The sequence below is a fragment of the Thrips palmi genome, unplaced genomic scaffold, assembly GCF_012932325.1.
Source record: "Thrips palmi isolate BJ-2018 unplaced genomic scaffold, TpBJ-2018v1 HiC_scaffold_4, whole genome shotgun sequence".
NCBI lineage: Eukaryota > Metazoa > Arthropoda > Insecta > Thysanoptera > Thripidae > Thrips > Thrips palmi.
Window position 1 is genome coordinate 7,665,038 of NW_023144631.1, and position 25,633 is coordinate 7,690,670.

Here is a 25,633-nt window from a genome sequence, read left to right on the forward strand (position 1 = left end):
CATCGTGTTGCAACGTGTAATGCAGGATGCAGGCCGCGCTGCATTGGCTGCTGCAGTTTCGCGCTGCATTTCACGGCGTCACAGTGTGGTCGCTGCCCGCTTTTTCGCTCCTCGCATGTGTGAAAGAGAGAGAGAGAGAGAGGGGGGGGGGGAGAGGTCCGATTGGCACGCGGTGCGAAATCGGTGCCAGTACAAATGGAATGGCGGAGGCAAATCGAAAATGTTATCGGGGACGCGGCGCGCCATCTGTGCGTCTGTGTGCCGCGCTGCCGCGTGCGACACTCTGGCGTTACTTACCTGCCGCCCGTTCAAACAAGCGGCAGTACACTGTCGAAGACACGGACCAAAATACGTACTGTACATACAAATATACCTTGAGCAGTGGCAATTTTATCCCGGGCAACGGAAAGGATATCCGCGGAAATTGAACATCTCAGGCAAATGAAGCGAGAGTTGTTGAGAGTTTTCCAGTTTTCCGGCGTAAAAATAAACGTTTTGTTTCTTGCCGCCAAGCCGAGGTCTGTCGCCGAGTCCGTGTGTGTGACTTCCTGGAGTCGCCGCCGGGCCGGAGTCCCTCGGGGCTGCTGCGGAGCGGAGCCTCTGCCCGGACTCGCCGGACCCTCTCTGCCGGCCGGGACAGGGACTTGAGGTCCTTCGCAACTCTTTCTGCATTCGTACGGGCAGTGCCGGAGTTGACCAAGCCGTGTGTGTGAGTGTCCCCCCCCCCCTCCATTCCACTTCGGGTGACTTAGTCGCCCGTTTCTCTTTGCAGTTCGTTTCGCATTTGCCCGTGCCCTTGCTGATTCAAGGACTGGAAGGTCCCCTTTGGAAGGGCGGGCCGTAGCCCTTGCATGTAGGTGCTACACTTTTATCTGCCTCCTTCGAGAGAGAACGGGGCGGGATCAACAAGTTGATACCTCCTTTTGCGCGTCTACTATTGGCGTTTTGTAGGTCAGTCGCGCTAGCCGCGCAGTGTGGCGGCAAAATCTTGGAGGAATTTGGCGCTTTCTCTGCTTTATAAAGGTCGAGGCAAAAGAGTGGAAGGCATGCCGAAAGTCAAAGGCGTGAGGGACTGTCTGGCTTACGGTCCTCCATTGTCAGATAAGGGTCCCCTTTCTCACATCGAATCTGCGTCCCCATTTACGTGAAGATAATATTACACCCCCCCTTTCCTCCCCGCGCTGTACAGTATTACGCGCACCTCTCCACTCGAAAACTCGCCTCTATTATTCCGGGATGAAAGCTGATTTGCCGTTCGACCTTCGCTGCCTCCCGACCCACTGTAGTGGCCACTGTGCCCCAATTGAAATCGCGTCCAAGAAGGGCAGTAAAATAAAGCCCAGGTAATGGCTGTAAATTACACCGACAGCTTACGCAAAACGGGAGGAGACTCCACTCCTTTGGACGGTGTCACAATGTCAGGCTGGCGTCCCCGTCTTCCCAAAAAAAGCGTTCCTCCACTGTCGCATGTTCCACACAGGATAACAGACTTTTTTTTCCTGACAGTGTAAAGGGACACACTTGAGTCTCCGGCCAACCTCCCCGCGCTCCCCTCCAGCAGCGGGGTGCGCTGGCTGCTCGGTCTGGGCGGCGCGGCTGGCGGCGCGGCTGGCTGCTGCAGGCGGAGGCGGCGGGAAGGGGGTGGGGGGCAGAGGAGGGAGGAGGGGAGGGGGAGGCAGAAGAGGACGCGGCGCGGCAGTGTTGCCGTGGACCTCGCCGAGTGCGGTGCGTCGCGTGCTCCGTGTTCCGAGCGTCCTCGCACGCAAGTCCCGCTCCCGCGAGCCGCGTCGCGGACTAGGTGACTTTGCCTATCGCGCGTCCGTGGGTGTGTGTGCGTGTGTGTGCGTGCTGTGCATGTGTGTCTGTGTGCGGCAGCTGGCCGACGAGTGTAAGTGTGAGTGCCGACGCGGGGGAGGCGCGTGTGCGCGCGGAGTGGAGTGTGTGTGACTCGCCGGCGTCCAACGCGGTCTGGTTGGAGAAGGCTGGGAACGGGGGACTGTGGTTGCCATGGTTACTGGCCGGCGTCGTCCCCCCTGGCAGTGGTGACACTGTAGTGACACCGTGGCCGCACCGTGTGTCACTGACACGTCCCCGTTGACCCTCCCCATCCCCACCTCGGTGCGCCTAGGTGCGCCCCATGCCGGCCATGGCGACCATGATCGCCCTGGAGGACATGCACGACGTGTTCTCTGCCGCCGGGGACTCTGGCGACGAGCAGGACCCGCAGCCACAGCCGGCCAAGAGCCGAGGGGAGCGCTGGAAAATACCGCTGCTTAGGATGAGAAGTAAGGATCTTTCCGACACGGTTTTTAAGCGGTCTTGCTACCGCTTCTAGCTCTGCATCCGATCCCACTCATCCCATCCCATCCCATCCATCCATCTATTCAGCGCGCTCGGAGGGACTGCATGGTCGTGTTGGTTCCGTCGTCCGTCGTCCGTCGTCGTCCTGCGCCGCCACGCCGCGCCAGTCCCCACTCCTCACAGCACCCCTCCCTCCTTGCCCCTCTCTGCCCGGCCTGCGGGCCACGGCAAGACCGCTTTGCTAAGCTTGCCTTGGCGGAACTTTTTACTATTTCCATTTTTTTGGTTTGTGCTTGTCTAAGTAGAACTAAAAGAAAAGAACAAGAAAAACTTCTGAACATTTTTTTTGTTTTATTTTTGTAGTTGTTATGTCGTAGTATTTCCAGTTAGTAGTTTCGTTTGCAACTGTAGTCTTGGCAGGGTGAGTTTTCTTTCCCTCCTTTTTTTTTATTAGTTTCTGTCTGGGCCCCTTCCCCCGCCGCTGATGAGGGCTGTTGCTCCGGGGGCTGCTGTGACGCCCAGCCCAGCCTAGCGCGGGCCGCCCTTCGGGGGCCGTCGGGGGGCGGGCTTAATTAGCGTCACGTTTCTTGCCTTTTTTGTCTCCGCCCCTCGGTGTGGGGGTTGCATGCGGACGGCGGTTACGGACGGCCCCTCGCGGGGGGAGGGGAGGGGAGGGGGTTCTGTTTGCAGAATGCCGCGCGGATTACCGCGGGCCGCGAACGAACGTCCCCCATCGCCGATACCATCACGACGTGTTATCGTATTGGATTTACTTTTAGTGCGCGAGGCCCCGTAATAACTTTCCGGTCGCTGCCTTTTCGAATGGTGTGCCGCATGCGGCATGCGCGACGTGTGCATGATGTGTGCGCTCTTTTGTATTACTTCCTTTGTAATTTAATTGACCTGGCTCTGCCCTCTCCGCGCGTTGCGTGCCGGGGCCGGGGCCATGCCCAGGGCCCTGCCGAGAAGCCCCGAGCGAGGATGCAGCGGTCAGGCGGCCGGCTGGGCCCCGTCAGTCAGCCGGGCTTTTGAATTTCCCGCGCTCGGAAAGTAGTTTTCGTGGAAAGGACAGGCACACACTCACGCACCGGGATTACAAGTGAGTTTCATTAATTGGGTTTCGGACAGGGCTCAGCTTCGTCCCGCTCCACTGCGCCGCCCACGTCTGCGGACCTATTCCGAGAGTCCTTTTCGTCGGTCTGTCTCCCTCGCACTCATGGGGCGTCCTGTACAGGTGCGAAAGAGACGGAGCGACGAAAACGACGACTCTCGGAATCGGTCTGCTGGGTCGTCTGGGGGGCCTTATGGATCTGGTTGTGGCCTCAACGGCGACACCTACGCGGCCCCGAACGGCGGCGCGCTGCTCTCGGGGCCTTTCGGAGCACGCAGCTGTCGGCGTTACGTCACGCGGAGACTCCATAGTGCACCGCGCGTGCGTGCGTGCGTGCGTGCGTGCCTGCCAGTGTGTGAGTGTGTGTCGCAACGGGACGACGGGGCGCCCCTGCTTGATGAGGGCCATTATGTTGGACCCTGTTTGTTGTCCGTCCGCGGCGAGGGCCGAGGGCACGCAGCGCTGCCTCGCTACCGTCTGTGCCTACACCGTCAGCGTCATGAGGCCGACAGTGCCGGCGGCCAACCCGCCGAAAATGGTGGTACCCGCGGTGCGTACTCCAAAAGTCGACGGCGGCGTGGAGTGTAGCGGCGGGGCAAGGCCGAGCGCAGGCCAGGCCAAGGTCGCCATCGTGAAGGTCAGGTAGTACCTCAAGGTCCCCCTTCCTCGCCAATCCGGCCCCAAGGCTCAAGCAGGTGCACCGGCCCGCCCCGGCCCGCCCCGCCCGCAGGCCAAACCAAACGTTCGGCCTGCCTGGCGCCATCTCCATCAGAACCTCCACTTGGGCGGGGCGGGGCTGCGCGGGGCTCCTTGGAGGAAGGGCCCCACTGCACCGCGAGCTGGCAACCCTGCGGCCAGGCTCAACGGCCTGCCTGCCGCCCGCCTTGCCTGCCCTGCCTGCCCTTCCTGGCTGGGCTGGCTGGCCTGCGTTAGTCCCTTGTCGAGGGCTGCGTCCGCGGCGGCAGGGTGGCGTGCAGGCAGGCGGTGGCCGCTGGGGCCGAGGATGCCGTCGCGGACGCCTCCCTCTCGTAGAGGGACCCGAACTGACCCAACGGACCCGGACCCGAACCCGCCAGAGACTCCGAGACCCCCGCGCGCCGATGCGCTGCAATCCGGTGGCCCGATCAGGCGTGCCTTGTGCGATAGTGGCGGTCCGGCAACGCCGCCCTTTCGATTGTGTGTGTGCGTGTGTGTGTGTGTGTGTGTGTGTGTGTGTTGGGCTGTGTAGTGGTCGTAGTGCGCGGGAGATGCCTTGCGGACCATATGTGCTCTGTTTGTGTGACCAGGACGGGTGGACGGGCAGGCGTGGCGAGGAAGACATTGATTACTGATTATTCCCAGTCAGGGCCGAGGTCCGCGTCCCCCCCCCCTCACACACACACATGGACACTGTGTCCACGAGAGCACTGTACCACGGCGCGACCGCGTGGATAAGGGGGGTCAGTGAATTATGTTTGTTGTCACTGATAGTAGTTTGAGACCCTCCCTGCCATCTAATCAGACCAGTCCATCAATCAGGCAGTCAGCCAATCATCAATCGGTGTCATTGCGGTGTGGTGTGGCGGCCCTCGGCGGCCCCGGGGACACCTGGGCGGTGGTGGCCGCCTCCGTGTCCCGCAGCGCCCAGCGCGCCTAGCGCCCCGTCACGACGACGGCGTACAATCGAACACCTTGGAACCCTGGAAACCGGCCTTCGAGGACTTCCCTGGTTTCATTTGTTTTCGGGAGTAGTCGGCCACTCTGGTTCGCGGCTGGCTCCAAATAACAGTGTGTGGACAGTTCCGCGTTGACTTTATCAGACCGAGTTTCGGTGCTCCTCGCGCGTACAGGACTGCGGGACCCGCCGCCGAGTGTGGCTCGTCGCTCCTCAGCCTGACAGACAGACAGACAGACAGTCTGACGGACAGACGGCCTGGCTACGTAAGCAGCCGGCGGGCTAATGGGACAGCCAGACAGGGGGTTGGAGAGAATCGGCTTAGAACGATGCTCCTGCAACGGACGGCCCGTCCGCGCCCACGCCCCCTTCAAGTGCATAAAGGTGGTGTGGCTCGGGCCGTACCGCACGGCGGCGCCGAGTGTTTTATTTTCCGCCCCTCCCCCGCGTCTCGCCACTGGCTCTGGCGCCCGCCGGCCAGACTGATTCCGAGAGTCGTTCGCGTCGCTCTGTCTCTCTCGCACTCATAGGGCGTCCAGGATAAGTGCGAGAGAGACAGAGCGACGAAAATGACTGAGTCTACGGGTCGCGTCTCCCCTGCAGCAGCAGGGCGTGCTTGTCGTTTGAGCGATGGTCGTAGTTTGGCGTGCGAGGCCCGGACCAGAGCCCGGACCGGGGCCCGACCGGGGCGCAGATGCATTTGTGTCCGGACCTCCAGACCCTTCACTTCCACTTTGCGCCGCCAGGGGGCGTGTCGCGACGACGCCGACGACGCCGTGCCCGGGGGTGGTCCACTAGGGCCACTCCACGGAGCCTGCCGGGGAATTTGTCCTCTGTCGTCGCGGCGGCGGGGCGGCGTGTCTGTGTGACGGCCCGCTGAGTGTGTGCGGCGTGCGGGCACGTAGGGGCGGCCGATCCATCGGCATGAGCTGGATGAGGAGTGGCTGCGCACGGATTCCGATCGCCCCACCCATGAGTGCGACAGAGAGGGAGACAGAGGGGCCGACCCCCACCCACGAGTGCGATACAGAGAGGGCGACACGGACGCAGAGTCCGAAATCTCGGCCGCCGTGTTGCTGTCGGCCTCCGTGTCAGTGTATCTTCCCCCAGTTTGCGAATCAATCAGCCAAAGCGGCCAAAGCGGCGCGCTGGCGGCGGAAGCAGGCAGGCAGGCACAGCCGCCCCGCCCGCCCCGCCGTCCAAAAGTTTATCTCTTCTGGAACATTAACGAAAATCCCCGCGACTCGCTTCCCCCGAGGCCGGGCGCCGGGCAGGCCGGGCGGCCCAAAGGAGTCCCTGATGGCTGTTGTGTTGGGGAAATGGTTTTCTTGTGGAGTGGGTGTTAAAATAATAGCGCGGGTCGGCCGTGTGACTTATGGCCTGGAGAAGCGCGGCGGTGCGCGCCGGTTCAAGGGCCTGCCCTGTGGGGACCGCGGCGGGGCGGGGCGGGGCGGGGCACCGGCCCGGGATATGGCGGCGCGTCACGCGAGCGTTAGTTATTGTCCATCAATTAGCTAGTGTGCCCGGCACTGCGCGGCACTGCGCGGCACCGAGCACGGAGCGCCCGAGTAGTTTCGCCCCCTGTGATTGAGAACGAGGCGGCCCAGCCCGGCCCGGCCGCCTTGATGGTTTTGGCACAACAATCGCGGCGCCCCGATTGCGCCGGATTGCGTCCGCAAGTTCGCAACGCGCATGCGATGCAACTATGCTATGCAACCGCAGTGCCTTGCCGGCCGCGCTCCGCTCCGCCGCGTTCCGTTCCGTTCGCGATTTCATTTGCGATCCGGGCATGAATCACGCTATCGCAGTGGGCTGCGTTGTGCGTCATTTCTGGGTGGCGGGGCGGGCGGGGTGGCGCAGGGTGAGTTTGCGCACATCTTGGCTTCGTTATTTACTGCGCCGTTGGTGGTGCTGGAATGGTGGCGGAATGGCCAGTGGCTAGCGGCAGGCCCACAGTGCACGCCCCGGGCGGTTAGCCTCTAGCCGCCGGCCTCGAGGAGGGAGAGGAGGGGGTTCATTTGGGGACCTCATTACAGGCTCCACGCGCGGGCGGGGCGGGGCTGGGCGGGGCTGGGCGGGGCGGCCCACCCGGGCGGCGCGAAAAAGATAACCCCTTGGCCGCGGCCCGCCACGCCCCCGCCCCGTGTATCTGTTTGAAACAATTTAGAACTGGGCAGAGAGAAGAGGAACGCCTTTTGCACTGGGCGGGGCGGGGCGACGGGGCGAGTCACCGCAGCGGCTGTGACTCACTGGGGTTTTCTTCATCTTTGCAAAGTGCTGCTGCGCTCGGGGCGGCCGCGCCGTGGGACCGCGCGGCCGCCAGTCCGATTATGCCCTCGTATGTCACGGACTTCCTGGCGGTGGCGGCGGCCCCCTCCCGCCTGCCTGGCCGCCGCACCCTCTGCACTTTTCCAGACGTCGCAGTTTGCGGAAGGGGTGGCCGCTATCAGGCCGCGTTGACGCCCCGGTGCACCGACACATCATCACAATGGGGGGCCGCGGGGCCGCGGGGCGTGGCGACGCCGTGGCGCAGGGCCGGCCGTTGCGTCCGGGACCTGGACCGGGCGGGGCGGGGCAGGGGCACGCATGCGCCGTAACTCACGCCCCGCAACTTTGTAGGAGAAAGGAGGGAAGAAATAAACCTCGAAATGCTGGTTTGGTCGAGGACGCGTGACACGTGGCTGTTTGAAAGTAAATCGCTGAAACGTCGCGCGCCAGCGGGATGGCGAGGAGCGAACGCCGTGTGGACACCGGATGTGCGCTGCAGGCACACTGTGACACACTCGCACGGAGTTTGCCTTTCGGCGCGCGTGCCGAGCGCGGCGCGCGGCCCGGCCTTGCGCCAGGTGTGAAATGGACTGAGGTCACCACCTGCGGGTTCCTAGTACGGGGCGCGGCCACGCTGCGCACGCCACGCCCCGCCCCGGGCTTACGCCTCACTGTTCGCCGGTTCGCCAGGTGGGCCGAGCGGGCAGGCAGCTGCTATCGGCCTCGTGACGCAGACGCGCAGACGCACGGCTCCAACACACATGGCGCATCCCGCCCGGGCCAAGGCGTCCCCCTGCCGTCTCTCTCGCACCCACACGGCACGCCACACGAGTGCGACGGAGACAGCGAGACTCGGACTGCTCGACGCCACGGCCCCCGATGGCCAATTAGGCTCGCGTCACGACGACGCGCTTATCGACGGGGAATCCTCGAAGGGGCACTTCTCGGCCTCCTTCGGGAGCCGCAGACTGATTCCGAGAGTCGTTTTCGTCGCTCTGTCTCTCTCGCACCTACGCGGGACGCCCCATGAGTGCGAGAGCGACAGAGCGACAAAAAAGACTCTCGGCAGCACCGGTTTTCTTTTTTGGGCCCGGGAAACGGAACTCTCCGGCCGGCGTGTGGCTGCGGCTGCGACGACGTCTGCGAGGCGGAAGGGTTGTTGGCTGCGAGAGAGGCGGAGAGGAGAGGTAGGGAGAAGATAGGAGAGCGAGAGAGAGAGAGAGAGAGAGCAAGCCCCGCGGAACGGAACGGAGCTCGGCGTCGCCGGCGCGGCGTCGTCAGGGCACGGCCTGTGTGGGCAGTGGGGCCAGCAGATGGCGCCGTCCGCGTCGTCCGCGTCGTCGCGTACGAGGCCGAGCGCCGCACTACTATTAACATTGCAATTGGCTGCAGTGATGGCCGTGCCGCGTCGCGTCGTCGCCGTCAAGCGCGGCCGAGGAGAAGCAGGGCACGAGGCACGAGGCTGCGCACTGGGTCGTCGCCAATCGATGCCCCGGCGATCCCGGCCGCGCCGCTCCAGTGCCTCATCCTCCTCAGGGCGCGCTGTAGCGGGCTACATGCCTCCTTGACGCTGGAGGGGCCTAAATGCGACACTTACTGGCTTGACGGGGCGCGGCGGGGCGCGGCGGGCGCGGCGGGGCGCGGCGGGGCGCGGCGGGGCGCGGCGGGCGCGGCGATGTATGGCGGGACGACTCAACTTGTACATCTAAGCGGCTTGCAGGAAGACGTACAGTTGCGAAAGGGGTTGGGGAAAGGGGAGGCGTCAAGAGGACACGCGAGACAGCGCGCCGCGGGGCGAAGCTCGCGCAGCGGGCGGGGGCGTACGTACGCTACGCGCGGTGCGGTGCGGCGCGGCGCGCGGGATCTGGTTGTCACGGAAATATACGACTCTTGATTTCAGGTTTATATGGAGTTTCCGCGCGCTTGGCGTTCGGCGCCGTAAAAACGAGGAGGGGAGGCAGCGGCGGGGCTGGCGGGGGCACTGTGTGGAGGGCGCTGCAGTGCGCCCTGCTGCATAATCCCATTTATTTCTGCAGGGCGAGCCAAGGCGAGCCAAGGCGCGCCAAGCAGGGCGGGCTGCCCGTCATAAAGGGCTGCCCTGTCCGTCTCCCCTCGCGTCCGCGTGCGTCCGCGTGCGTCCGCCACGACGCCGTCGAGTCCGCCGCGGCGCTGGCGTTGCTGGCGGCGCGGTGCAGCCGATTGGGGGTTTATCTCGGCGGCCCTTCATCTCGCCCGTTGTCCGCCCAATCGCCGCGAATCGCAGAATGCGATTGGGATGGCACACTGGGGTGGAACACTCCGCGGCGACGACGACGACGGGGAAAAGCGGCGGCTTTTATCCGGCCCGGCCGGGTTTTCGCCTTGCTCGGAGTTTGGTCGGAGGCGTCTCTGCAGCCCATAGCGTCCCTCCCCTCCCCTCCCCTCCCGCGTCTTTATTATGTAAGGCGACCCTGCCAAGGCTGCCCTGGGCTGCGCAGGCTGTGTCGAAGGCTTGCCTACAGGCCCTGAGCCCCCTGCAGCCCGGCGGGGCGTCCCCGGCGTCCCCGCACAGAGCCGCGTAGCTGCGGCCCCGTCCGGGGCACTTACGGCGGTCTCGCTCGGCGCGTCGATCCCCGCAGCAGCGGCCGGTGTCAATTTTCACGACGGCCTGGCGGTGCCTGGCGGTGCCTGGCGGGGGCGGGGCAGGGGGCACGGCCTCTGTGGCCCACACCAGCCCGGGCTGTGGCCCACTGATGAGTAGCGGCTACACTCCGGCGATCTTGGCAACGCCGCCTGTTTTTCCCCCGCTTTGTTGTCGAATTTGCTTGGAGTGATTTCTTCATTGTGGTGGAGCATCCCATCCCGGGCATCCCCTTACTGCTGCCGGGAGAGGATGGGAGTGATTCGATCTCCGCGCTGCGGACTCTCGAGCGCTGCGCGCGAATACAAAACAGCCTCTTGCGAACTGATTCCGAGAGTCGTTTCCGTCGCTCTGTCTCTCTCGCACTCCTATGGGACGCCCCATGAGTGCGAGGGAGGCAGAGCGACGAAAACGACTCTCGGAATCGGCGTGCAGGTAGAGCGCGATCTCGGTGCCTCTCGGCCCCCACCTGACGCGGAGGCTGTTGATGGACCGGAGGCGGCCGGAAGCGAGACTGATTCAGCGCGCTGGCCGAGGCCGAGTCCGCTCTGTGCATCTTGCCATGGCGGGGCGGGGCCGTTTTGTGCATGGATGCAGCGCGTTGTCCGACGGTTGTCCGAGCACCTCGAGCTCTGCAGGACGGCGGTCTACACAATGCGTGCAGCCTTTAGGAGCAAGGTGGCGGGGGAGGGGGGGGAGGTGGGGGGGCTGCACTGCGGGGGCGTGCTCTGTGCACGGCGTGGACCATGCCGGACAGTATGACTGATTCACAGAGGTGTTTTCGCCGTGCTCTCTCTCTCTCTCTCTCTCTCTCTCTCTCTCTCTCTCTCTCTCTCTCTCTCTCTCTCTCTCTCTCTCTCTCTCTCTCTCTCTCTCTCTCTCGCACCCGCAATGGACGCCCCATGAGTGCGAGAGAGACGAGACTCGAAATCAGTCCGGACCAGGTCGGAGTGGCTCGAATGACACGCTCGGCCAGCATTCCGACGGACCGAGACGGAGCGAACTCGGGCAGCATCCCCAGCCCCCGTCGCCCTGCAGGCCGTGCAGGCCGTCGTTCCGTCACCCTCCAGCCAATTTCTCTCCAGGACCGTCCGGGTGGCCCGGCCGCTGGCCGGTCGTGGGACACTCCAGGCGGTGCATAAGTCGTGGCGCGCACACTCCAGCAGTATACTCCAGTACAGTGCACTCGCTGGAGCAGAGGCTGCGGCGCTGCAGCCTGACTCCGAGCAGTGCTTTCGACGCGCTCCCTCTGCCTCCCTCGCACTCACGGGGCGTGCCCGGCGTGCCGCAGGGGTGCGAGAGAGACAGCGCGACTGCATTAGGGTGTCGCGAGCTTTACGGCGCGCAGCACTTAGGCCCTGCATGAATAAGGGATGGCCGACGTGGCCGGCCGCTGCAGGTGTGGCGTGGTTCCGTGGTTCGCGCCCGGCCGGCGGCGTGGCGGAGCGTGGCCTGATGCGGCGTTGTCGCGGTCGACTTAGGCCCCACCGCATGCAGTTCGCAATGATCTCCGGGTGGGTGGTGTTTGGCAGCGGGCCACGCTGGGGCACGACTGTGGTTGCCATGTTCCGGAACGGCTGGCAGGGCTGGCAGGGAGGGGTGCACCACCTGTTTTTGTTTTCTTTCCTTTTTTCGCCCGGCTAGGCCTCCAGCCCCTATTGCCGGGGCTGTGCTGGCCGTGCTGGCTGTGCCATTCCAGGTCTGCCCTGGACAGGCTCGGCTTGCTTCGCCAACTCCAGCAACTCCAGCGTGCGGAGCAGGGCGGCAGGGCGCTACCTGAGGCAGGGCGTCCGCCCGCCCCGCCCCCACCTGCTCCCCCATCTGGTCCGCCACGGCCCTCGCTTAGTTTTACGTCACGCGTGTGAAATTGACCTCCCCTCCCCCTCCCCCTTGCAGCCCCTGGCGGCCCATTGTCCACCTCTTTGTATCACTCCCGCATACCTCCGCCTCCCCGACGCGGTCCTCGTCGACGACGCCGACCCCTTCCCCCTTGCCCGGCCGTCGGGCGCAGGTGGCTGTGTGCGCTGCAGGGGCTGCACCGAGGTCGCCGCCGTTGGCCACCCCTCAGCGGCACGGCGCCTCGGCGGCCACTATGGCGGCCACGGGGAGGGCAGGGCGTCGTCCCCACACGCCAAAATATTGATGACGCTTGCCGAGCTGTCCCCAGCAGCAGCACGCGGTGGGTCTAGCGCAGCGCCCCGCGGCTCTCTGTGGCTCTGGCCGTCGGCCCCGCCCCGCCCCGCCCCGCCCCGCCCCGCCCCGCCCGAGGGTGGCTCGGCCGTCGGCCTCTGGCGTGGCGCGGCGGCGCGGCGCAGTTCCGCCCGTCCCGCGGGTCAGTCTGCTCCGGTCGCGCCAAGAGGGCCCTGGAGAGCCCGCAAGGCACAGCCCGGCACAGCTTGCCTCGCCGCCCCCACCGGGGGCTACTGCGGCAAAAATTTTACAGCGCATAAAATGTGGGCCGTATTCTGATTTTTGTGGCGCGGCGCGAAGGGCGAGGGGCCGTGGGCCGAGGGCCTCGCCGCGGACCAGCTTCTCTGTCAACATGCTTATGACTTCGGCGGGCGTTATCTCGAGCGCGGCGTGGAGGGAGGGGCCGCGCTGGGGTGGACGCCGCCACGCCGTCTCCCGCATTGTCGCGGTGCCGGGCCGGGCAGTGCCCTGGCAGTGCCGCCCCAGCGTGGCTTCGTGGAATCCCAGCCGGAAAAACGGAGGAAATACTCGCGCCTCTGCTGCTGTTTTTATCGTTTTGTCTCGCTCCGCCCGGCAGTCGGGCTCGCCGCACACACTCCCCGACTCCCTCGCGTGACGGTATGGATGTCCAGCGCTCAGCCTCGGCCCCAGCCTCGGCTCCAGCTCCGGCCGCATTCCGGACTGGTGGTGGGACGCGTCGCGGATTGCTCGTTTGAGATTAGGAGCCGGGCGGGCCGTTGGGGACACCCTCTGCCCTCTGTCCGGCGGCTCGGCGGCAGCGCGGCACGGCCACAGTGTGCTGCCGCAGGGCACGCCGCAGGGCAGAGGACGTGCTCAAAGTGCCCCTTTCCCGCAGTGTGAACCGGCAACCGGGCCTCGTGACCATCACGATGGCGACGTGCTTCGGGCCGCCCCCGCTGCCCCCCAACAAGAGGCCCGGGCTGGCCGCCGCGGTGGCCGGCGGGCTGGCGGGGCGGCGGCAACGCAGACAGCACCTGCAGCTGCAGCAGCAGCTGGCCAAGCAACACCAGCAGCAGCTGCAGGACAGCAACAACAACATGTCCTCCTCGACGTACAAGAGCTTCCGCGATGACCAGGACGACCAGCCCGTGCACAAACACGGCAAGAAGCAATCCCTGCCGCCGCCGCCACCGCCGCCCATGCCTGCCGCGGTGCAGCCGCTGCGCGTACCCGCGCTGTCGCTGCAGATGCCCAAGCTGGTCCAGCAGCACGCCCCGCCACCGCCGCCGCCCGCGTCCCTCAAACCGCAGCTGTGGGCGCAGCAGCATTCGCCGTCGCCGCCGACGCCGCCCTCCACGTCGCCGTCCTGGCCCTCGGCCTCGCCGACGACGCCGCTGGGGCGACGGCGGTGCCGCAAGCACGCGCGCACGCTGTCGCTTACAACTGACGCGCTACTGACGCCGCCGTCGCCGCCGCCGCCGCTGCTGCTGCCTCCCAAGCCGGGCACGCCGCCGACGCACCGGCACCGCGGCCTGCAGACTCTGCAGCGGCAGCCGTCGCTCGGCTCCGGAGGCACCTTGGCCTGCCGCAGCGCCTCGCCGCGCGCGGGCCAGGTGGGCCGCGTCGGCCTGCGCCGCACGCGCTCCGAGGGCAACCTGGCCATGTTCGAGGCCGCGGCCTCCAACGGCGTCCCCGAGCCCGCCGAGCCGCGCGGACTGCAGCGCTGCCTCAAGGCGCTGTCCGGCAGCTGGAAGAACCTGCTGCAATGTAAGTCGGTGCGGTGCGCGGTGCCAACGGGACGGCGGCCTCTAACACTTGGCCGGCCGCCGCTAATCACTAACCCGGCGGACTGGACGCGGCGGGACGCGCGGGACGCGCCAGCCTAACCTGCTGCATCCGTAACGAACGCCCTAACGCCCTAACGAACTGACTGGCGGCCGCTGGCGCAGGCCAACTAGAACCAGACGGCGGCGGAAGGCCTGGCGCGGCGCTCCCGCATGCCGCGCATGCACACGCATCACTCCATGGGCCGCCAGGGCCGCCAGGGCCGCCGTGGCCGCTACCCGTTGATCCCATGATCAGAAGCAGGAGTCGGATGCAGTGGGTGGGGGGATCACTCAGCATGCGCCACATGTCCTGGCCTAGTCGTGCCGGCGCTGGCGGGGCCGCCGGGGCCCGGGCTGAGGCCGACGTGCATGCGTGGGACTGTCTTGTTGGCTCCCTAACCCTAACCGACTTCCTATCCAACCCTTTCGTCGCCAGAGCCGCGCCACGCCGCGCCACGCCCTCCACGGCCAAAACGTGTGAAGCACTGTGTGGGAACCGCCGCGCCCGGACGAATGCAGCGACAGTGACAGCGCGACGCACGTGAAACGAAGTGCGTTGCCGTGGTGACTCGGCGCTGGAGGAGGCGAAGAGGAGCCTCGTGCTGGAGTTGCTGGACCCCGGTCCGGCGGGGCCGAGCGAGGGCGCCAGGGCATGATGTAGGGCCTCGTGTAGGGCCGTGGGGCCGCAGGGCCGGACCCTCCGTTCGGTAAACGGCGCAAACACTGCTCACGCGCGCAGGCCGGGCGGGCCGGGCCGGGCCCTGCTTGCCATCTGCCATTTTCTAATAGATTTCCTCCCTCGCACGAGACGGGCCCTCACTGCGATGGGGCGTTATGGGCAGCGCCGCGAGCGGCCCGCGGACGCACTGGAAGTGTAGCTCTATTTAAAAACGCGCGGGGCGAGAGGAAGAGGCTGGCCGCTCCGCCCAGTGGACTGATTCCGAGAGTCGTTTTCGTCGCTCTGTCTCTCTCGCACCTATGCGGTACCCCCCATGAGTGCGAGAGAGACAGCGACGAAAACGACTGCTGGTTCGGGTTCCGTGTCGAGGAACACGCTGTAATACTGAATTAGGGGATAGCCGGCGGGCAGCGCGGCGCAACGCTGGACCACCCGAGGGAGGCTATTCAAATCTGGAGGCCGGGCGGGGCGTGGCGGGGCGGGGCGCGGCGGGGCGTGGCGGGGCGTGGCGGGGCGCGGCGGGGCGCGGCGGGGCCGAATGGGTCCCACGAGTGGGGGCATACCTGAGGTACCTTTCCTGGCTGTACATATTTAACAGCTGCGATCTTATACATGGCAACAAAGGCAGGCTTAGTGCGCGTGTGTGAGTCGGGGAGAGAGCGTCAGTGTGTGGGTGTGCTACACGTGTCATGCTCGGGGTGTAGAAAAGCGGTTGTTTTCGTTAGCATCGCGTTGAGGCGGCCCGCGAGGCCTACGACATTGAACATCGTTCCTATGAGAGGTAGCCTCCGCTCGCTTAGATAACCTCGATGATCCTGAAAGGACCTGAGAGGAGCCGAGAGGACCTGGAAGGAGTGTGCACTCCGCAGGCTTCCTCCACGTCGCGCACGATTTATGCCGTGCTATACGGGGCCCTGAATGTGGTCGGAAATGGCTCGGTTGTTTTAAAGACGGCCCCTTTGGAACGGTCCCGTGACGGCAGACGGCCAACGGCCACGGGTGGAAGGTGTTATGGCCGCGCTCCCTAAAGCCCCATGAGCCCCGTGGTGCAGGCCAGCGGGGCGGCGGGGCGTGGCATGACTCCATGGCCGTGGCAGCCGCGCCGTGCCGCGCCGTGCCTTGCGCCGGGCCGGCCGGGCCATGTGGGATGTACCGGCTGTTTGCTTAGGCGCACAGCGTTTGTTTGTACAATGTACATGCATGGGGACGGCGGCGGGGAGGGGCGGGGAGGGCAGCTAGACTCCGTGAAAGGTTTGCTTTGGCCTCAACTGTTAGAAGCAAGCTTTCTTAAACGTTATCCCGTCCGACTTTGTGAAATTACCAGGCGGTCCTTGTTTGCCTGCCGGGGCGTGGTCCCCGCTTGCTACTTCGTCGTGCCGCCAAGTGGAAAGGGAAGGGCTCTCGACTTGGCGAGGCGATTCCAAACCGAATTCGCTCCGCGGACCGCGCGGCGCGTAGCGCGCGACTTCGCCGAGGAGGAGAGGAGGGTTCCCACCGCGACCCCGCGCTGTTTAGCCTTTCCGTTCCCCTTGTTTCTGCGACTTTATATTTCTCGGTTTCGCCGGGATTTTCTCTCTCGTCTTGTTTTCCGCGCTGTCCCCCTCCCCCTCTCCGTTTCCCAAACGAGAGGTGATTTATTTACTGTTCGGAAGAAAGGCTGTGGCGAGCCGAGGCTGCGGCGGAGTGGCGGGGCGTGGCGGGGCGTAGCGTCTCCCCTTCCTGTCTCTCTTTTTTTCTCTTCTTTCTCTCTCTCTGCGTCTCCCTCTGCCCTCCGTTGCCGCCGCCTTCGCCTCCGCCATCGCGCCCCTGCGTTAATTCTCAACCCCTACACCGTCATTGGAGCGGGCGGCGTGGTCCATTTTGGAGGGGAAAGGTGTGTGTGTGTGAGTGTTTGTGTGTGCACGCATGTGTGTGTTTCTTAGTGGGGATGGATGGGCAGCAGGTGCTGAGCTGACTTTGATTGAGCCTTGGGGGAAGGGGAGGCAGGGGCACTACTGGGTTAGGTTGACACTCTCACACACACAGGCACACCCACACGCTCACGCCATAACGCACCTCGTCTGTTCACACGCAGTCACTGCGGGCCCGTTAGAGTGCGGATACGGGCCGGAAAAGGGCTGCTTGTGTATGTATTGGTGTCAGGGGAGAAGGGGGGAGGGGGAATCTCTTTTCAATCCTCTGCCCGTCGTCGCTCACACACTCATTACTACCCCGCCATACGGCTGCAGAAAGTGTGACAGTTTGTCCGCGATGACGGCGGAGCGCGGCGGAGCGGAGGATGTGGCCCGAGCCGAGCCCGGTTCATACACGGCCATATGGTGGCCGCGCCAAGCCGGCTGAGCAGGCAGACTACGCGGACTGAGCCATCACCCCACCCGCACGAGCTTGGGGTTGTCGAGTCCTCGCTGCCGTGGTCTCGGCCGCCGCGTCCACCACGAGCACCTCGCCGACGGCGGGGCCTCGGACGCGGTCTACCGCCGCGCCCCTAGTGGGCCCCGCCCCGCTCGACCTCCACTTTGACAGGCGTTTGCCGGCGGGGGAAGTTCACCGCTTTTCATGTACCACACCGACATGCCGTCGTCGTCGTGGTCGCGGTACCTGCGCGGGGCGGCGGCGCGGCGGCCGTGCTCGCGACCAGCGTGTGCCGGTCGCGCCGGTGCCGCCGCCTTCGCACTTCCTCTCCATCGTCGAGTCCATAAATAACGACGCGGCGACGACGGCGCGACATCCCCGCGAGACGTACGCGTTCAGGAAGCCTGCATCGCCTCGCCATCGCCCCGCCATCGCCCCGCCATCGCCATCCCCCACGTGTCCCGTCGCGCTCCGCGCCGTTCCGCCCCGAGTGCCTGCTGCAGCACTTTGGCGGCGACGTGTGCGTGTGTGTGCTTTTTGAGAGTGTGTGCGTGGAGGCTTTCCTGGTGCGGGGCCCGCGGCGTGGCGTGATGGCTCCTATTAGCGCGGCGGATCCGCGATTCGCAGTGATGTGGACGCCTGCCCGACGGCCGATGGGGCCGATGGGGCCGATGGCACGGCGGCCGCCCAGAAGGGAGGCCGCCGATCAGTGGGCTTGGCTGCGCTCCAAACTCGGCCGGGGCGCGGACCGGCGGCCCTCGCGCTGGCGGCACGTGCTGCAGAACAGGACCGGGCGGCCCACACCGGCGCGGCGTGCAGCCGGCTACGAACAACCAGGGAATTTGTCAGTTTACAAATTGGATTCGGAGCAGCGCGCTTGCGTCTGATTTATGCCAGCGTCTCGTTGAGGCCGACGCGGCGACGCGGCCGACGGGGAGATGAGGTCCATTGACGGCCTTTACGGCCTCCGAGGTGTGGACGCCGCCTTGGACGCCGCCGCCGCCGTCGTCGTCGCAGAGGTGCAAGGTCTCCGCCTTCCTCCTTTTCGTTTTCGCCGGCCCTTGTTCTCCCCTAGCCACTAGAGCGGCGAGGCTGACTGCTTCCGAGACTAGCTTCTGTCGCTGTGTCTCTCTCGCACTCATGGGGCGCCCCGTGTAGGTGCGAGAGAGGAGCGACGAAAACAACCGTGAGCCCCGAATTCCTGGCGCGCGCTGGCGCGCCGTGAAGCCGAGCCGCGTCGGAACCAAGAAGTCGGAACGGCCTCAAAGAAAGTGAAAGAGAGGCGGCGCGGCAAAAGGGGGCGGGGGACGGTCGGCCGGCCTTCCTTCAGGGACGCCACGACCAAAAAACAAATAAATGTTGGTTTCAATCGTCTAATCCAACCCTTCGGATGACCGGCGGCAAAGGCATTCTGCGCTGGCACGTGGAGGCAGGGGCCTCGTGCCGGCCTGCCTGCAGGAGTGCAGGGTGTACACTGGTACCGACTGGCACACTGGGTACAGCACACTGTCGGCTGGTCGCGGGCCGCCGGATGAGCACGTCCAGCGCAGAGGCACGATCCGAACGGAACGGAACCATAAGAAGAAGAAAGTTGGTCCAAGCGTCCAGGAGGCGTGCCGTACAGTCCCCGCGCGGCAGCACACGTGTCGTCGCCGAATTCCAACAGTCGCTCTGTTTCTCTCGCACCCCCAGGAGAGGCGGAGGGCCGCCCCCGCGGTCCGCGACGCCGTGCCGTGCCGGCCCGTGCCGGCCGAGCTGGCCGTGGACTCGGGCAGGGTCCGTAACGAGACGAGGATCCCCGCCGTATCGGTGATGAATTGGGTCCCTGTTTTATTGATCAGCTTGGGAACTTCTGTAACTCGTTAACTATTCTGTAGCGTTCCCGCGCGGAGATGGGCTGGGCGAGGCGGGGCGGGGCGCCTCGCTGTAACGAGCACGGCCAGGCGAGCCCTTCCTGCCGGGGAGGGCCCGGCCCGGTCGCTGATCAAGTGATCAGGTGTCGAATGTCTGGAGACGGGCCAATCCGTCAGGAGCAATCAGGACGCAGCCGGCCACTCCTCCAGGACTCCAGGACTCGAGGCCGACTGGAGCAGGAAACTGGAGGGACATTTATTTTCCGAGTGCGGCGGCAAGCTTGCCGGCCGGCCGGCCCGGGCGTCGCCGCGGTCCCCGTGCAATGCACCCCCCGATCTGGTCTAGGCGCGGCAGGCTGATTCCGGGAGTCGCTTTCGTCGCCCTGTCTCTCTCGCACTCATAGGGCGTTGCGAGAGAGACAAAGCGACGAAAACTACTCTCGGAATCAGTCTTGGCACTATCGCCCCGCCGGCGTTGCTGGCGTGCTGGCGCCACCGCCGCGCCGCCCCACTGCCCACGCGTCTGCCGGAGCGGCCGGAGCCTGCAGCCGCGGCCCGGAGCCGGCGGGGCCCACGCGGATGGCTTCCCACTCGCGAGGCGCGACCGCGGCCAACCCGCGGCCAAGCTAGGGGGGCGTCGCGGAGCGACCAGGGTTTCCGCCGGCGGCCGAGCCGCGCTGCGGCGGGCTTCTCCGTCTCTCTCGCACTCGCGGGGCGCGCCGAGCGTTCCGCACAGGTGCGAGAGAGACAGAGCGACGCCGCTCGGCAGCAGCCTGCTGGCACCGATTTCACGCAATCGACGGCGGCGCTCGTCTCGGATTTGGCGCGGCCGAGCGCGCCGCTTGCAGTGCAGTGGAGGTGTAAATACGTGCCGCAAATTGGCGGCAAAGATCGGCGGCAAGGCAATGGCGGCCGCCTTAGCGGTGACGCACACTGTAACGCACTGCCGTAATGCCGGCCGACACTGTCCTGCTAATTTGAAAACGAATCCCAATCCCGCTGCTGCTGTTATTCTTGATTTGCCTCCGAGGGCAGTTTTTTCTGTCTTCCGTCGCTGCATTGTTGCATGCACCGCGCTGACGGCATAGCGTTCGCATCGCACGCGAGGCGGGCAGCAGAGTCGGTTTCGTCGCTCTGTCTCTCTCGCACTCATGGGGCTTCCCGTTCAGGTGCGAGGGAGACAGAGCGACGAAAAGGACTGCGGGGCAGTGGGAATCACGACCGCCTGTCCGCCAATCGCCTCGCCGCCGTCGAGCCAATGCGGCGCCTGGCAGCGCAGCCAGACGTGCGTGTGTGCTTCTTGGCGTGTTTTCCCCACTTTTTGCCTCACGGTCACGTTCGGACGATCATTTTGAACTGTTGGAGCTGATTTTGTCTCGGAAGTGTTTTTATTATTTTTGGCCGTGTGTTGATTGGCACTCGGGCCACCATGCACCTCCGCGCCTTGTGCCTAAGCTTTGTTCGACAGCGAGTCTAACCTCTTTTCTTTCCTGTTTGTTGCAGGTGAGTATCTGCGGCACTGCTGCGTTGCCGCGGACTCCTTGGCGCCGTGGTACCGTTGCCTGGGCGGTGGGTGAGTTGGTACCGAGTGTACCAGTGCATCGCACAAGCTGCTCAAAAACGCCCCTCAGAGCGTTGTGACGCAATTTGTGACTGCCATAAAAAGCGAAAGGCTAAAAGACCGAGATGGGAATTGGACTCCTTTTTCGGGAGGCGTTTGGAAGATTAGGTTGATGCTGATTTTGGTATTGGCCCGCCGACCGCGGCGCGGCTCGTGACGGTCCCTCCACGGCGTGTCGCCTGAAAGAGTTGAGGGGAAGAGAGGGGGGGGGACACGCCGCGCGCTGGTCAGTCCGCCGCTCTCACACATGCCATTTCCATTGTCCGACACTGCGACAGCTGTCATGCAGTCTGTTTTGCTCGGATATTGGCCGCCATGCCGCGCCCTGCCTTTCCCATGCTAACAGCGCCTTCATGCTGCAGTGACAGTTTGCCCGGTGCTGTGATTGGCTGGCGTGTGCCCTGCGACACACACTGACACACACACATGACACATGGACACTGCGCGGATCGAATTAGGTGCCCTTTTGTGGAAACACTCGTCGCTACCCCTCGCATCATTACGGACGGACCGAGTCCGACGCGGCGTATTGACGGGGTCATCTCGCATCGTTTCCCAGTGGCGTGGCGGTCGCGGGGCGGGGAGTGGGCGGTGCCTTCCTTTTCTCCTCGTCACTCCACCAGCCTGCCGCCCCGCTGCCCTGCTAATCACTGCTAATGGTGGTTCTGGCGGCCACAAGTCACAATCGGGCCGTCCGGGCCGCCGACCCTCTGCCATGCCAAGCCGGCCAAGCCGCGATCTGTGGTCCGCGCCCGCCGTGCGGACTAGACCGCGGGCCCGGCCCGGCACAGCCTCGGCGCCGCGAGTGTCCAACTCGTTAGCGTGCCCTATACAACACACCGACACACACTCACTCAACTTCCCGCCCTCTCTCTCACGCACGCACCAACACACTCGCGCACACACAGAGGCTTATAGGGCCCTGGCGGCCCGCCGCGGCGACCTGTAACATGCTGCGCCTGTAATTGCAAAATGTGTACATAGTACTGTATCGAGTTTCGTTTTCCCGTTTGGGCTCTGCCGCGCATCGCGCACGCCCCAGCGCTCCTTTTTTTTCGATATTTTTTTCCCGAGTAGTTCGCCCTACCTTACTGCCACAGTGCCCCACCCACGGCTGCCGCCCGAGAAACCAAGGCAGAGCAGAGCAGGGCGAAGGGAGGTCGTCTTTCCCTTTCGTTAATTCTGGCTTGGCCGGGACCGAAGGGGCCTCGGAGGGCCTTGGCGAGGGCCTCGGCCAGGCCTCGGCGCGCTGCTGCTGCCACTGCCGCCTGATGGAAAGGCTTTTCTCTGAATATTCAGGCGCGCGGGCATCGATTAAATCAGAGAGCTCGGGACGCCGCGCCGCGCCCCGCCACGCCACGCCGCGCGTTCCGCCCACGCCGAGTTGAAGGTGCGCGGCCAACGGCATCGCGACGCGACGACGGCGGCCCTGCTGCGCCGCGCGCCACTGGGCCTCGTTCGACTTCCAACAATACGCCGCGCCCCGCCTGGCTGTTGCTTCTCAAGCCGAAAAGCTCCGCCGCGCCTCATCCTCGTTTTATATCCGAAGCAGCATCGCACAGTAGACCACGGACACACACAGACACACACACACACACTCGGTAGCGGACCGCGTGTGGGCGCCGTGCCTTGCAAACGGCCGTCATTGTCACTGGGCTGCCGCCGCCTAGCCGGTCGCACGCCCGTTCGTGTTCTCTCTGCTCATGATGCTGACTTTGTATCGGATGGCTCGTTTGGCAGCGTAGCGTCTGGAAGTGGACGCTCGCGCGTCTTACGCGCAGCGCGTGCGCCACGGACGGAAGTTGAGAGCTTCTTCTCCCTGTTTCTCTCTCTCTCTTTCAATCGCCGCCAGATGTGGTGCCAGTGGACCGCGACGCCGCCGCGGCCGGCCGACCTTCTGCCGCGTGACCCGCGTCACGGCATGGCGGGGCATGGCGGGGCATGGCGGGGCATGGCGGGGCATGGCGGGGCATGGCGGGGCATGGTCACGCTGCCGCCGCGCCGCCTCTGCAGGCTGTCTCCAAGCGGGGCGTCGCCGCTCTCTCGCCCTCTCTCTCCATCTCTCTCGCGGCCTTACGGCACGTGAGTGCGAGAAGGACAGAGCGTGCCTACACTGCCTTGCACTCGGCGCCGCGCCGCCTCCTCATTCCGCTCGAGCCGCGCTGCCGCCATGCTGCCGCACTGGAAACGAGGTCCTGCAGGCTCATTGCGGACTCACGCTTGCGTCGCTCTATCTCTCTGTCTCTGTCGCACTCACGGGGCGTCCCCTGCAGGTGCGAGAGAGACAGCGACGCAGCGACGAGGCACTGTTCGGAATCGGCCTGCATTCAACGAGCATAAAGGGAGGGGGGATGTCAATTGTTTTTCCACGGCGGTATGTTCGAAGCATGGCGCGAAGGCGGCGCTATCGGGGACAGAAAATGTCGCTCGGCGTGAAGGCGTCTTCGGGGCACGTCCGTCGGCCAGCCTCGGCTCGGCCCTCTTGGCGGCCTCCAGCCTCCGCCTCCGGGGGCCCAATAACGCGGTCCGCCGCTGCTGCGACACCACCGACGTCCCTCTCGCACTCCTACGGGACGCCCCAAGAGTGCGTCGGGCGGCGACCACCTATGCAGGCCCCGCGGCATGCCGGCGCCGGCCCCCGCGGCCACGGCGGCGTCCCCTCGCCTCCAACGGCCCCCCTAAGGCCGCGTGGAAGGGGAGGGGAAGGGAAGGGGAGGCCGTATTTCACGTGCCGGCACAGGAGAGCCCCGGTGGAGAGCCAGAGGATCCACTGCAGCCCCGGCCCGCCCCGCAATGAACGGAGCATATTTCCTCAAGCCGCGGCGCTGCCGGTGAAAATGCGCGATGAGTGAGGGCGGCCCAGGGCGGCCGGCCCGCGCCGCGCCGCGCCAAGAGGAGTAACGGCCCGTCGATACCCCGCGCGCAGGGTGGCGCCGAGTCTCTCGCGCGTGGAGTAGCGACGGGCGTTCCGCCGCTCGTTCGCCACCGTCGTTGCCCGTTTTCAAAATCGAAAGTCGTTCAGCTGGGCAGCTTCATGCAGCCAGGCAGGGCGAACGGCCGCGCTTTTGTTGCATCTCTATCGATTTATTTTTTGCGGTGGCTTGGCGGCTTGGCGGCTTGGCGCCACCCCTCGGCTGCTCTTAATCTCGGTAAAGTATTAGGCGCTGCAGTCGCTTCATTTTGAGACGCCCCGCTGACGCTGACGGCGGATAATAGTTCACCTGAGTCCGAGTGGGGGAGTGGGGGTAAAGGAGGGAAGGGGAAGAGGGCAGGGGAGGCCTTCCCTCTCCCTCGCTCTGCGGGGGCTGCTGAGCCAATTCTCCCCCGGGATGGGGAAGGGCGGTATTTTTTCAGGGGGCGGGTCGGGGGCGGGTGGCGTGTAACAAGTTTATATAAAAGTCGGTCTGGAGAGCTGGCCCGCCACAGCCACCCCGCCGGGGGCGGCCAGGGGCCCCGCCGGGGGCCGGGGGCTGTGTCCGCGGCCGGCTGCGGTAGCTGCGGTGTACTAGTGTACGTAGTGGGAGTGACACGGGCCGACCAACTTTGCGGGGGTCTCCGGCTTGCAGCTGTTTCCGGGTGCAGCCGAGCGATTCCGGAGGGTCGATTCGTCGCTCTGTCTCTCTCGCACCCCTGCGGGACGCCTCTCGAGTGCGACAGAGACAGAGCGACGGAACGGCACTCCGGAATGAGGCTGAGGCTGCCGCCTTGGCTGCTGCTGCCGCCGTCGCCCGCCTAATTAATCTTTGTCCGGGAAAAGTTTGTTCTTCAACTCGGCAATGCCGTTAATTGCTTTTTCCACCTTATCGTTCGGCCTGCCGGGCCTGGCGGGGCTGGCGGGGCTGGCAGCCAGGCGAGCAGCCAGGCAGTCTGGCAGGGCCGTGTCCGCGACGCCGCGGCCGCTGCACGGGGAGCGCAGCGCGGCGGCGAGACGCACCTCTTGTTTTTGTTTTTAATGCCAGTGACGCTCCGCGGCTGATTTGTTGTTGTTTCCGTCAAGTTTTAATGAAATGCGCGCGCCTAACGTCTTGCTCTTGTTTCCCCTTCTGTTGCAGTGGGCGGTATGAGCCGCCCCGCCAAGTCCGCGCCGCTAGCCAAGAAGGTGGCTCCCCCCGCCGTCCCGGGCGTCTTCAGGCACTCCGGCTCCTCGTTCGGCTCCGCGGGCTACTGCTCCAGCGAGGACCCCAACGACATCGTGCGAGGTAAGTCACCGGCAACCCGCGGTCTCCGCGGTCGGCGAGCGCACTCTAGGCTAGAGTGCCATCGTGGCGCGAACCGCGAGGCTCTAGCGCCGCGCGCCGCGCAGGTAGGCAGCCGGTCGCGCGCGGCACGCTGCTGTACCGCCGTGAGGGTAGGCAGCCCAACGTGCGCCCGGGTTCGGGTCGTATCCGCGCGGGCTGTGGGGCTGTGTCGGCCGTAACAGTGGCGCGTGTGCGAAACGAAGCAAGAAACGTGTCTGAGGACGATAGGGCCCCGCCCCGCCCGCCGCGCCCCGCCCCGCGCTACGAGCAGATCGTGCGATGCGATCGGGCTGCGCGGCGAGGCTCTGCTACACTGGCTGGCTGGCGCTGGGGTTGGCCTTGTGTACTGCGTACTGCGTGCGTACCTCGTACTTGCGCGCGTCACGGCGCTGTATGGCCCATACTGCGCGCGCTTATCTCGGCCAACAGTTTCCGAAAAATGGAATATAAAAGGGAACGGCGTGCACTCTGGGGACTGGCGGCAGCCTTTCGACGGCAAGGGGCGGCCGCCGGGACGGCCCACGCGTCGCGATGCAGTGCCCCCTTCGCGGATGCGCCGCGGTTCACTCGCGGACGGCCTTTTCTATTTGATTTCGATTTGATTCCCCCCCCCCCCGTAATACTGGCCTTGCGCTTGGCTCGCTTCGCTATCAGTGCCGCTATCACCTGGCGCTCTGAAACTCTGATCCCGGGGCCCGGGGCTCGGCGGGGTTGCGCGCGTAGCGTCACTGTTTTCGCGAGGCTGGCGGTGGCCGCACAGCGCCGCACAGACCGGCTGGCACCATGTCGCTGTCCTCCTTGTTCAAGAGGGCCTTCCCCTGGGCGCGCGGCGCGGGCGTGCCGCCCAAGCGCAGCCGGCAGAGCGACGACGACGACCTCGACGTCGACGACGGAATCAGGCCGTACTTTCTGCCCGAGTTTGGTCAGTCCGCGGGGCCGTCGCCGTTGATTAGCAATCT

At 65.3% G+C, this 25,633-nt stretch overlaps 1 protein-coding gene across 10 annotated transcripts in view; it reads left to right on the plus strand.

Moving 5' to 3' along the window:
• The window catches only part of LOC117649197 (caskin-2), a 102,012-nt gene that overhangs the window by 70,040 nt on the left and 6,339 nt on the right, over positions 1–25,633 (plus strand). Inside the window, exons 1-3 of one of the 10 annotated variants that reach the window (XM_034391711.1) lie at positions 15,150–15,178; positions 20,319–20,388; positions 24,489–24,635. In XM_034391711.1, coding sequence (XP_034247602.1) covers positions 24,497–24,635 — 139 coding nt within the window. In that variant the 5' untranslated portion in view covers positions 15,150–15,178; positions 20,319–20,388; positions 24,489–24,496. Of the gene's footprint in view, positions 1–1,706; positions 2,286–13,768; positions 13,873–15,149; positions 15,179–19,706; positions 19,751–20,058; positions 20,174–20,318; positions 20,389–24,488; positions 24,636–25,420; positions 25,597–25,633 lie in introns of those variants that run through there. The other 9 variants (XM_034391708.1, XM_034391705.1, XM_034391707.1 and 6 more) reach the window with 9 other exon arrangements.